Genomic DNA, 12,493 nt, shown 5'->3' with positions numbered 1-12,493 from the left:
GCGCTGTTCTAAAACTGATAACTGAAGAGGAGAATGCATATCGCTTTTATAGTGGCCAAAGGGACCATTGCAAAAACTAAGTGAATAGTGTATGCTTGTCTGGTGTTGTTTGTTTTTTTTTGTTTCTCACATTCATGCCTGTCCCTTAAGCATATTCTTGTCACTACGACCCACAGGTCATACACGCACTTGCAGTGCGTAGTGAAAGGGTGCACGAGGTACAATTTGGATGTTTGGTCTTGAGCTAGGTACATGAATCACTTTTACTAGTTATTGGTGTGTGAATTAGCTATGTAGCCGATTTTTTGTTGTACTGTTTTAACGAATCTATACTGATTAATTACGAAACAATACTTAGACATTGATTCATTCAGAAGGGGCAACCAATGGAAGTCAGTTGTAAATATAATAAATAGGATCTAACAGTAGATCCCAACGTTAGCAATCAGATGTTCCAAAACATATAACATTTAGTTTGATTAAATAAAAGTTTATTGCATTAGAACGCTTCTATTATTCTATCATTCGATCGATCTGTCACTTATTGTTGGTTAGCTGGTCAATTTGTTTCCACGTAATTTCGTTATTGTTTCCCTTGTCGTAATTGGTCTGCTTTATTTTCATTATTCTGTATTATGGTAACAAAAACATATTATATTATTTTTCACAATACATACAACACAACCCCAAGCTTCCTTCACTTGCATATTGTTATAATGGTAAAAACGCAACAGACTGCACTAATCTTGTATTATTACGTCGAACCGGTTTTGAGACAAAATTGAACCGCCACTGCAGCGAAATGCACCATTCAAACGGCTCATGAATTGACCTTGTTGCAGTTCGTCAATAAACCAGACATCGACCAATCTCAAACATATAAGTGAGCTTCTAAGTGAGTGTGCAAAGTCGTTAAACCGTTGCGAGGCGTGGCACTTTATGTACAAAAAAAAAAAAATGCCGCCAACATTTGGCTACTTGCGGCGGGAGAATAAGATCACTCTGCAGTGCTTGTAATGCGTCCACACATGTGATGTCGAAGGGAGTAGGGGTTGAAACTTGGAATAATAGTGCAGAACCTGTTAAACTAAACTTATTTTACGCACATTTAGGGTGCGCAACGATGCACAAAATGTGTTAAAATGTTGGAAGCTTATAATTCACTACTCACTCGGCAATCGTTGTAAATAAGGCGTTACAATGATTTTTAGCTTCTTCTTTAGTGACACTACAAACTCAAAAGGTCTAGAGGCCTGTCATTTCTGGCTTTCTTTGAATTACTTTACCCGTAGCTGGCGAGCAAGTTCAGAGTGCGCGGGGAACTGGCCCTGACAGGATTTTGTGCCCGTTCTGTCGTGCGAAACCGGCTACAGTACCAAATATTCCATCGTAATTTGTAATTATAATTCATAACAATGTGTATTGGTAGCGTTGCCGTTCTTCACGACAGACCGCTTGAGGTTGTTGTGCCCATGAAGAAGAAGAAGAATTTGTACCAATAATGTGACAAAATCAAGCGTTTGGAATATCGCAAAAATAACAGTCGTCTCTACACCTACAACTGCTTAAAAAGCTGCTGGAATACACCGACCAATTGTTGTGCAAGCTAGAGCCACCGGTCAATTAACTCAAACATACTTCAGCAACATCGGTAGTTCGAGTATATTTTAAGAACGCTAGCAGATTGATTGCTTATCTTCAGTATTCCATAATGCATCGACTATCCTACGTAAAGCTGCTTATTTGGGCTATGGAAGATGCAGCATGATGTACAATAATGAAGCACCTCTACATTCGACTGATGCAGCAAGTTCTGTGCAGTGAGTTCTGTAATGACTGGGTGCGTACGCAGCCAGACACTCACGTGCGCTCTCCACGAGAAGTCTCTCGCTGGTTGAGGAGCACGAGTGTACATTGATGAGAGAACAGGACGATTGGGATCTCGATCTCGTCTTCGATCAGGATGCGGGAGTCGGGTTCTAGCAGCGTACCAGAGAACACCCAGCATCTAGCATGTAGGATATTTTAGTGATAAACTACTCGTACATTGTTTAATAATTCTGTTCGACTATTAATGCATCTATCGGCAGCAGTTCAAAGTTGATCTTTTTCTGGAATATTGTTGGGATAATGACGCTGACGGCTTCCAACATGTATAAGGAACAGGTCGATCACTTTCACACACTATGAATAACAACAAATGAGAGCACCAATTATATAATCATGAACTGATTACTAGGAATAATAATACGGTCAACATGCTCCAGTTAAAGAGGAACTTAAGGAACGAGCCGCTCTATTTGTAGCTGAAATTTAACTTGATTTACTCGTAACGCGGCAAGTTCTTTGTAATTCTCGGTATTATGTAACCTTAACCTAGTGTAAAATGAGGAAGAATTATTTTTCGTAATATTTGTGCATTCACAGAAATATGAACTCTACTGTAGAACCGGGATGCAAAAGTCACAAATAACGGCAATTTATGATTGCATTTGAAAAAAGGGGAATATGTGCTCGAAATTAAAAAGGGCTTTCGCCCAGTCAGATTGCGCGCTGTTAATTTACGCATTCGAGCAGATTGCTTTCTTGAAGCTGTATAATTTGCCCGTGTGTTGTGGTAGCAGTGTGATGGCGTCCCAGAATGCATCAAATAAAACAGAGTTTTTTAAGCTTTTAAAATATTTTTCAAACGTTTAACAGCATTTACTTTACCCGTGATGCTCAGTGAAAGATTTTTCCGTAACATACCGCTTAATTACGCGATAAATTAAGCTCACTGGGTGAGCCAAATTACGTTAAAATACCCTTAAATCACCCCTAATTTACCGGCTATTAATTATTGCAATCTTTAATTTACCCTTTCGAGTAGTTTTGACATGTTTACATTGGGACTTTTCCCTTAATTTACCGCGTAATTAACCAGCAAGTTAAGGGAAAATCTTTTCCTAAGCATACACCACGGGTAAAGTACATGTGTTAAACGTTTGAAAACCATTTTAAAAGTACAAAAGCATGAAAAACACTGTTTTATTTGATGCTTTCTGGGACGCCATCACCGAGCCTCCACACACACGGGCGAATGATACAGCCTGACGAAGCAAATTGCTCGAATGTGTAAAATAAGAGCGCACTGTCTGACTGGGTAGACATCGTAAAATCCATGCACGGTTAATTGAAACGAACGGGCAGCACGGATAATCGGTGATTTTATTGCAGAAAAGGTGATGTAAATAGGATGTAAAAAAGAATCCAGAAGAAATGTTGAAGAGTGTATATAATTAATTGAAAGATAAACTGAACACGCGTCAACTTAAAGAGACAACGAACGATTTGTTTGTAGATTTAGTAGTGTTTGATGCAAAAGTGGCAGATACAAACGTATTATATCGACAATACATCGTGACAGACAGTGATAGCAGGCTAAATCGAACTGCAAATCGGTGGGGTGTTTTTTTTTGTTGTAATCTTGTAATTTTGCAGCAAAGCCGTTCAAGATCGAGGAACGCTGTGAACACTGTTGGTGATAAAAGTGACGAACAGAAATGGCGACTGGTACGATGAGAACCGTACCCTTTATTCGTAATTTCTTATTTTGGTTCATACTACTAGCACTTTACCAGAATTATGCTTGCGATAAAGGTAAGCGCTAATGTAAACCCCTTAAAAGGCATTGATCGTGTTTTCAACCAGTGTCCAGAGATACCTGCATGCATTGAATGATAAACAATTTTACGTTTCTTTGGGTCCTTCTAGTGCCTCGAAAATATCTGCAAACCGACTTATCAGCGTTGGAAAGCAGTTTTTCAGTACCTATTTCAGTTCCAGCTCCGAGCAAAGGAAATGACACGACGCTCGAACCAGACATGGGAGGAGCGGCATTAAACCGATCGGTCGTGCCGTTGGATGAGAGCAAGAAAAGTTTTTCTAAGCTAAAACTTTATCAGGAGCAATTGAATGGCAAAAAAGCTCCATCATTGGCGGGTGCATTGAATATAAACGATGAAACTACTCATTTGCTAGGATTTAATGGTACAGGCCAGCGAAAAGAATACGCAATCGAAGGAGACAGTGTTAATAAAATTACGCTAAATAGTACGACAAAGTTGTTGGGAGTGGCTGGACTTAATACGTCGCTATTGCAAGTGAGTTTGATACCATGTCTAAATCTATATTATTTTACTGAACACCGATATAACTATCTTATTTTAATCTCAAACAGGAATCTTCTGGACGTGACCCAATCAGTGATGCAATCAACATTGATACGATCGAACGCACTGAGGCTGAATTGAACAATACACTACAGGAACATAACATAACCAAGACGTTTGAGGATAACCATCTGTACTACAAGAGCACATGGTCGACCGATAAAGTCATGAGTGACGAATTTTGGAAAAAAATATCTACTAACTTAACCGTCAATATGCTGCTTTCCAATTCCCATCGCCGAGCGACAGTATGTATCTACTTGTTTTAACAACACTGTATATTGTGTCGCATCTTATGCTTCATTTTCATTTTGATTAGCAGCGTAGTTCATATTTTGATCAGGATCGTTGACATACTTCTATTGGGTTACAGAGGAATAAGTAGTAACTTCATTAGCCTACGCGAGAAACCAACTAAAGACAAGTTTAATGTACTAGATGACCCATTTCTGATATTATCGATGGATATTTTGCAATTAAAATGAGCTTTCGACATCTTTTGTACTCGAAGTGATCAATTCTACCTTCACAGAATTGATTGTATCAAAATTATGTTCGTTCTTCTGCATTGCAAATGAATTATAACTAGTTTGCCTGATTATTAGTTGTTAGGAAAATGTTTTTCCAATTTCTCTTTGAAGGTGCATTGATTCGAAGTTTCTACTACGAAGTTCATCTACTAAGCATTTCACATAATATTTGTTCAATTCATTTTCTAAATACCTTCAGTTTTTTTAGTCGTTCATGAGTGTATTTTTCTAATGCTAGGTGCTCATTTGCAGGTGTTAATTAGTATGTGATGCAAAACCTGTTACTTAATTTACAAGTATTCTTTAGAATTCGAGGTGGTCCCGGCACCAGGGAATTTGTATTAAAAACGAATCATCTGTTGCGCAAAACACGAAGAAAAAATAGGAATATTTTTTTGGAATCAAATGTCTTCGATAAGTTATAAAACTCAGTTAATTATTTTAACTAATTCACAAATCGTTTTATCGTAATCGTATCCTTAATTTACAATTGCCTTAGCTTTATTCCTAATTCAATTTCTATTTTACCTTTTTTTCTTTCTAGACTATGCTTTTGTCGTTCGATTTTCCATTTTATGGTTTTCCCATTCGAAATATTACAATTGCGAGCGGAGGCTTCTTATACACGGGAGACTACGTGCATTCGTGGTTGGCATCAACACAGTATATAGCTCCTTTAATGGCAAACTTTGATACAGCATTGTCCAATAGCTCACATGTGAAATATCGTGATGATGGTAATAGAAAAACACATAATGAAACAGTTTTACATGCTCTGCATGTAATTCAATTAGTCGGAAAATCGAACATATTTATACATGCAAACATTTCCTTTTCTTTTAGGTGAAACCTTCATCGTAGTTTGGGAAAACGTTATACTTCAGGATCGTCCAAACAATGGCACTTTTACCTTCAGTGTAACGTTGAACAAATCTGGTGATATTGTGTTTGCCTACAAGAAAATTCCAATTAGTATCCAGCAGATATTTGAAAACCCCCTTACGAAAAACCACCCGGTAAAGATAGGGCTTTCCGACGCGTACATAATTGACAAAACAATAATGCGTAAGTATCCTTTTAAAAATACATGTTAGCATTAGTCATATAATCTTTGGGATATATTCTTATATCATTCATTAATACATATTGTGACAAAGCTACACTACTACAACATGTATTAAAGCAACTATACTACAGCTTGTATATAAAGACTGTTTGAAAATGGAATGGATAGATTTTTTAAATGGTTCACCTTAATTATGCTGTTTGAATGTAATGTTTGTATGAATTCATTCAAAGATTCATTAATCCCCAAGATTCAACGCATCAATTTTTAGTTTTTGAAACTTTAAATATTTAAATAGTAAAAATGATAAATAAAATTATTATTATTGATTATTCGAGAAGAACGGCCTGGCTGAATTGCTTATAACTAATGGTATCTTACTTAATGTACAATTCAAATTCATTTGAAGGCATTTCCTTCTTCAAGCAGTGAAAAATCAACCTATCCCGAGTGTACTCGGGAATAAATATTACTTTATATAACATAAAATTAAACATGTTGAAGTCAATTACCTAGATCAATATTCACAAAACAGATCCAATTTTGTTGCTAAATGGTCTATACAAAAAATGTTATTTCAGAAGCAAAAAGAAAAAATCCTATAATCATGTCTTCGGTAAGATTTTTTATTCTACGAGTATTCAAAAATATTTGAATCTGATTTGAATGATTCCTCACTAAAGATTCATGTGAATGAATCTTATATCATAATGACAGCATATATCATAATGTGCAGCTTGGATTGAATAGTGAAATATGAAAGATCGGATTGGTATGCATTCATGGATCTGTTGAAATTATTGAAAAAGTTTATTAAAGCCAAAATTGACAAGCAAATATATGCATGATTTTTCTGCATCAAATACCAAATTAAGGAAATCACTATAACTTTCGGAGCTATAAATCATCGGAGAGCTTATATAAGATTTAGGATCCGCTAGTAGTAACAATCTGCATGGTATCAGAATTTGTACATTGAATCGTTTGATACGCATTTGATCCGCGTGGTATTTCGAATAATATAAAACACCAGTGAGTGAGAAAATCACACGAAGCTGTGGCTGTGAGTTTTAGGTAGTTTGCCATGTATGCTTGTCGTGCTTCTGTTTGTAACTGTTTATTCGATAGTCATTTCATTTCATATCGTTCATAAAGATCAAATCATTCAAGATTATTGTAATTGCTCTAGATTGATCGTCTACATATAGCACTAGTCTAGTTCCCCGGGTTGTATGTACATATGTTTGCACAATTTTTAAATCGGTTACTAAAATGCCATGTAACATGTAATTTTTCATACCATGTCTGTACTTTTAGAAGCGTCCCGTCGCATCATATTCAACGCTGCATACGCGTTCGTCCCGTTTGATAACGTACGTTCTACGTACGTAGCACGTTTTAGAACAGTGTACTCGTAAAGATTAAGCATTTCTAGGAGTGCAGGAGATATTCATGCAGCCAAAAGAAAAAAAAACATTGTAGGTCATTACATAGATACTATTTCCTTTCAGGTACGAAACAGAAAACCATCTACGAATATCATCGTGTGAATTTTGGACAAACTGAAGTACAAAATGATACCATTATTACGTTAGCAGCACTACCTACATGCTTCACATTCAAAGATTGTGAATCTTGCATCGCTCACGAGGGAGCTGATTTTGTGGTAAATATAATGTCCGCGCATTCATGCGACACAGCATATTTCCAATTATTGTTGCGTTTCGATTTCAGTGCGTATGGTGTCCAACAATTAACCGATGCTCCACTGGTACGGATCGGAAGAGACAAGACTGGGTGAATAAAGGTAAAACACAACCCTTAAGATTTATTGTTTTAGAACGCCAATCATTATACATTATCAAAATTTATTTATGTTAAATTTAAATATTTCATGTTATTCATTACTCATACTCATTTTATTTATACCTTCTTTTCCAGGATGTGAAACAACATTGATTTCGCAAGCTTTATACTGTCCGGCAATTGGTCAAAAAGGTAATAACTATGGCGAATTCGTGGAAGTTACAACCAGGACTGCTCCTAACAGATACAATAGCACCAACAACATTCGAGATAATCAACAGTCCGACCAAAATCGGAAACTCGACCAAAGTGGTACTTCTAGTGGTGTAATGCTAAATGGAACCGATACTTATAGAGGTTCCAAAAAGGACGATTTTGTCAACAAAGCGCATATATACCATACATCGGACATGCACAGTGAGTCCAGTAATAAGTTGCTAGCTTCAATGCTGGTTATCTTCGGGATTTTGTTAGTGTCCGGCTGTTGGGTACTATATGCATACCGAAACCCCCATACAAAGAGTGGTCAGCTGTTAATTAGGGTAAGTACATGCCATACAGATCTATTTTATATGTGTTTCAAATTAACTACCTCTCAGAGGAGGTTAGAATGTATAACAATGAAAGACTAAAATCAATACTTTGTATATTGTCTTTCCTTTAAATGCAATCGATGGTTTCGTTTCCAAAATCAAGATTATAAAATCTAAAAAGGTTTGTAGTACCATTTGTACCTTTTATTTTAATCAAACATGTTTGATCATCTTTTCCTAATCCTGTCAATAATAGCCAAAAAACATGTGCGGGTTACTGGGCTGCACGGATAGCCTTTGGTATATATTTTTTAATTTTCGCCCAGAAAATCATCAAACATAGCAGGCATCACATCATTTCGACGTAATATTTGCGTTGATGTCCGTTTAGCTACACGTTTAGCTAGTTTACTGTAAGATGGTGCTTGTTCTACATTTCAAGGGGCATTTAACAGGATTTTTTTATTTAACAAAACGAAAACCGTATTATTAGCTAAAAATTTCTAATGTCCGCTTAAATTGGCGTGTACATTACATCGAATATTTGTCGCAATTCACTAAACATATTAAATGGTACGACATTTTAATGGGTGCATGGCAACTATTATAAAACATAAATGAACAAATAATGATAGTATAATTTGTCATTCGTTTCGTTATAGTATCGTCCTAATAAATGGTTATGGCGACGTGGCGAGGCACGCTATACTGCAGCTTCCATCCACATGTGAGAATGTGACTTACGTTGAGCCCCGCCCCCGGTGTCCATGAAATACTCCGTCCATTTCATCTTGTCACGCATTACCTTCATTTACATTCATTAATGTTTTGTCCAATTGTACGTGTCTTAGCAAAACTTCAGAATAATAATTAGTGTTTAGCTTGTTATTTTACTATCTTAGATGGTTTTAATTTCAATTTAACAGATTGAACACAGCTAAAAGCAATCTCATGGCTTAACACATTGTAACACACAAGGCGCAAGATAGATTGATGATTGTTGACGATAGCATATATTATTTTCTGTGGCGATTTTTATGTCTTTTTTTTAATTCGAAAACAACTTCATACATTAGAACAAGCGACAAAGTAATTGAAATATTTATGAATAATTTGCTAATTTGCGGAGCCACTCTAAATTATGTGATATCTGCAAAGTCAATGTGTTAAGATCCGTTCATACTTAAAACCATTACAACTTCGTGTCGGTTTCATATTTAAGTAAACACATTTCATGCAATAGTGTTTCAAGAAATCTCGTGTGTTAGTATCGAAGAAATAACAAGCTCAACTCTTGGTACAGTTTTGTTTTGCAATCAAAATTATTTTTATCAAAACTGATTGATATTGTTCATAATATACTAAAGAAAGCAGCTACAGCATAATGAGTAACACAAAATGTGGTTTTGTTACCGTTTTCGATGCATTCGACATAAATTTCTGTTATCAAAGCAACAGTATAGAATTTCTTGAGCAAGAAATTACAAGTGCAGTGAAATGAATTGAAATGAGAAAAAATCGTCTAACATTTTTAATACCATTGTGCATAATATATCGTTAAATTGTTATTAAATCGTGGTAAAAAAGGAGTGGATAAAGTTTGATGAATTTTTGGTTTGGAAACGTATGCATAATTTTAATTTCTTTATACTTTTATTTAAACAAAAATCAAAGCGCAATGTCAAGAAACCGTCCGATTCCAAGTGGTAGAAAGGTGCAATAAAACATATTATAATTACTATTGAATTATTGAATCAAAAGGAGTTAGTTCAAGGTAATGGAAATAGATGAAACAATTTCACCTGAAGTTCTGTTTTGTACATGCAAAGAAGCTAGCTTATCGTTCTATTATTCTCATTCCCAAGTATATGAACTAAAAAAAATCAAACAAGCAGTTATAGCTAACCATAGGTTATTCAAAATGTATGAAAACAGAAATTATAAAAATAGCTACAGCATGTCAGAGTACCATGTCAATTATAGGAAATTATAATTTGCTGCTCAATTCTCGCATGCGAACACTACGCACTTGTAAATGCTCCATGTGAGGCGAATTGAAAAAAGACAGAATTGAAACATTTGCAAAGACAAAAGAAAAAAGACGTATTGTTGAATACTTAGTTTGTTCGTTATGAAGAAGAAAAAGGTATCAAGAAAGAAAGGTATCGTGCCGCTAGAAACACTTTTGGTAACTAAAGTTCATGTGACGCAAATTTGGAAATTTATTTCAAATGTAGGTCGTGCAAATCGTAAGTGCCTTATGAGGAGATGGCAATTAAAATGTAATACTCAGACGCATGAAATACACACAGCAATTTACGAACAAAAATTCTGAAGCAAAAGACTCCGAACATGAGCTTCAACAAAACCAACATAAATATATTATATATTGCATTGAACAAGATGTATGCTAGTTAATAGTATCATATGAATGGCAATCATTATTAACGTCATCATGAAATAAATCTTCATAAAGGATAAATTTGACCGCCGTGTTGTTCTGCTTATACTTGCGACTGTGAATCTTATCCTTCGATCCTGGCATATGGCATAGACATCATTGGTTTACGGTTCTCCTATGTAGCGGATGCTTGCCAAAGCATTGAGCAGGCAGCGGAAAACCTCGGGTTGGATGAGAGACAAAAACCAAGTTAATGGTGGCACCACTAGCGGCTCAGTTGGAGTAGATGTAGGTGATCACACTTTCGAAGTCATACAAACATCGTCACATAAGCTTCTGAGACATGAACTTTGTCCCATACCGACGAATTCCCTTAGCCACTGTCGAGAGGAAGATGCTGAAAAGGATGTTTGGCCCCGTGTGTGTGGAAGGACAATGGCGAACTCTATGAACTGTACGTGTATGAACTTTACTACACAAAGGTTGGACAGGGTAGGACCAACGTAACATGCCAGGTGATGGTGGATGGAAACTCTCTCTCCCTTGAAACCACCAAGGGTATGCGAGATGGGCTAGCTTGTCTACTCTTTAACCTAGCGCTAGAGAGGGAGGTGGAAACTTCGGAGACCATAAGTTAGTAAGTAAGTAAGTAAATAAATTTCTGTTTCGATTCATAAACCTGTAGCTTTCCGTAGTCTGTCTAGATACTTGTGCGATCACGCCCCCAAGTACCTCTGGAGGGCTTCATGACTACTTAGTTTAGCGTCTGGTTGCCCAGGTTGGTCATTCAGGTTGCCCAGGAACCTGTAGTCACGGAAACTCCAGAGCGGATCAAAGAACCCACTCCGACTTCTGTTTTGACATCTTTTAAGAATCGGTATATGAACAAACACATAGAATCGGTAACAGAACAAAAAATCCAGATGCGACTCCAGAGCTAAAAACAATTCCGGTTTACTCCGATCGACTTCAGAGTATTCGGATTGACTCCGGAGTACTCCGATCGACTCCATCAACACCGGTGCGGTGTTGGACAAATTGGTACAGATGGTGTAGTCGGATCGATCAGGCTCCAGGTGCAGCCGGAGTCAACTCCGGATCGACTCCGAAGTCGGGAAAATATAGGATGCTTTCACTTGAGCAGCGGCTTCCGCGGTATCGCAGAAAACGCTTGTAGCGTGCGTGAGGAAAAGGAGAGGGAGAGGGGGCGTGATGTGGTACTTAGTTGTTAAATAACTCTTTTTTGGTCAATCACAAACGACAATTCCGAATTGTTGTATTTCAATTAATACACTTTTCCACAAGGAAAAACAATGCTAGAAACTAAAAAAACAATATTAATAATATTTAATTTTAAACTATTCATCATTGTTACTTTTAACAAACATCAATTAATTTACTTTCCTGTATCAATTACTTTTATCCTGTATCGTCGCGCTATTATAATTTGTCCAGTGTTAGAATAAAACTCTCGCAAGGAACTGACGATGCTAGTACGCTTAATTATATCCTAACCAAACTTCCTAACATTGTATTCTTGTAATATCTGAGTTTCCCCCACACTAACAGATGCATCTTAACAAACTCTTGAGAATTTCTTATTCGACTCTCTCACAGCTCCACCTATTTGAAAGCCACTAATATGAATATAAAAGCATATCCCCTGTTAAGCATTTTCTTAACACTAGAACTACCAAACACTCAGTGATTATATTATTACTAATTAGGAACATGAGTTTTGTGTTTTGTTGTTGGTAATTACTAAAATGGCAATACTAGTCGGTTTAATAAAATAACACATTAAAATTTACTAACACAAATTAAACTATAACAGCACGTAGCTACGAGAACAAGGACAAGTCTGCTCGCTATAGTGACCGCGTTGAAAGACAGCCTTTCAAAAATGGAGGCGCGCGCAGCCGAATGTAACCGATCGCTCATACATC

At 36.5% G+C, this 12,493-nt stretch overlaps 1 protein-coding gene across 2 annotated transcripts; it reads left to right on the top strand.

The window, feature by feature from the left end:
- Positions 1 to 3,521: 3,521 nt before the first annotated feature.
- Positions 3,522 to 10,617, top strand: LOC128301422 (plexin domain-containing protein 1). 2 transcript variants are annotated; one of them, XM_053037886.1, is made up of 10 exons: positions 3,522 to 3,639; positions 3,754 to 4,142; positions 4,220 to 4,459; positions 5,286 to 5,478; positions 5,585 to 5,806; positions 7,319 to 7,473; positions 7,542 to 7,614; positions 7,749 to 8,155; positions 8,310 to 8,327; positions 8,809 to 10,617. In XM_053037886.1, exons 1-10 carry the CDS (start codon positions 3,543 to 3,545, stop codon positions 8,875 to 8,877), a joined length of 1,863 nt encoding a protein of 620 aa, XP_052893846.1. In that variant the 5' UTR covers positions 3,522 to 3,542; the 3' UTR covers positions 8,878 to 10,617. The 2 variants fall into 2 exon arrangements, with proteins under 2 accessions (XP_052893846.1, XP_052893847.1); XM_053037887.1 differs by lacking the exon at positions 8,310 to 8,327.
- The last annotated feature ends 1,876 nt before the right edge of the window (positions 10,618 to 12,493 follow it).

The sequence above is a fragment of the Anopheles moucheti genome, chromosome 3, assembly GCF_943734755.1.
Source record: "Anopheles moucheti chromosome 3, idAnoMoucSN_F20_07, whole genome shotgun sequence".
Taxonomy (NCBI): Eukaryota; Metazoa; Arthropoda; class Insecta; order Diptera; family Culicidae; genus Anopheles; species Anopheles moucheti.
This window is presented reverse-complemented; position numbering and strand designations above follow the sequence as displayed.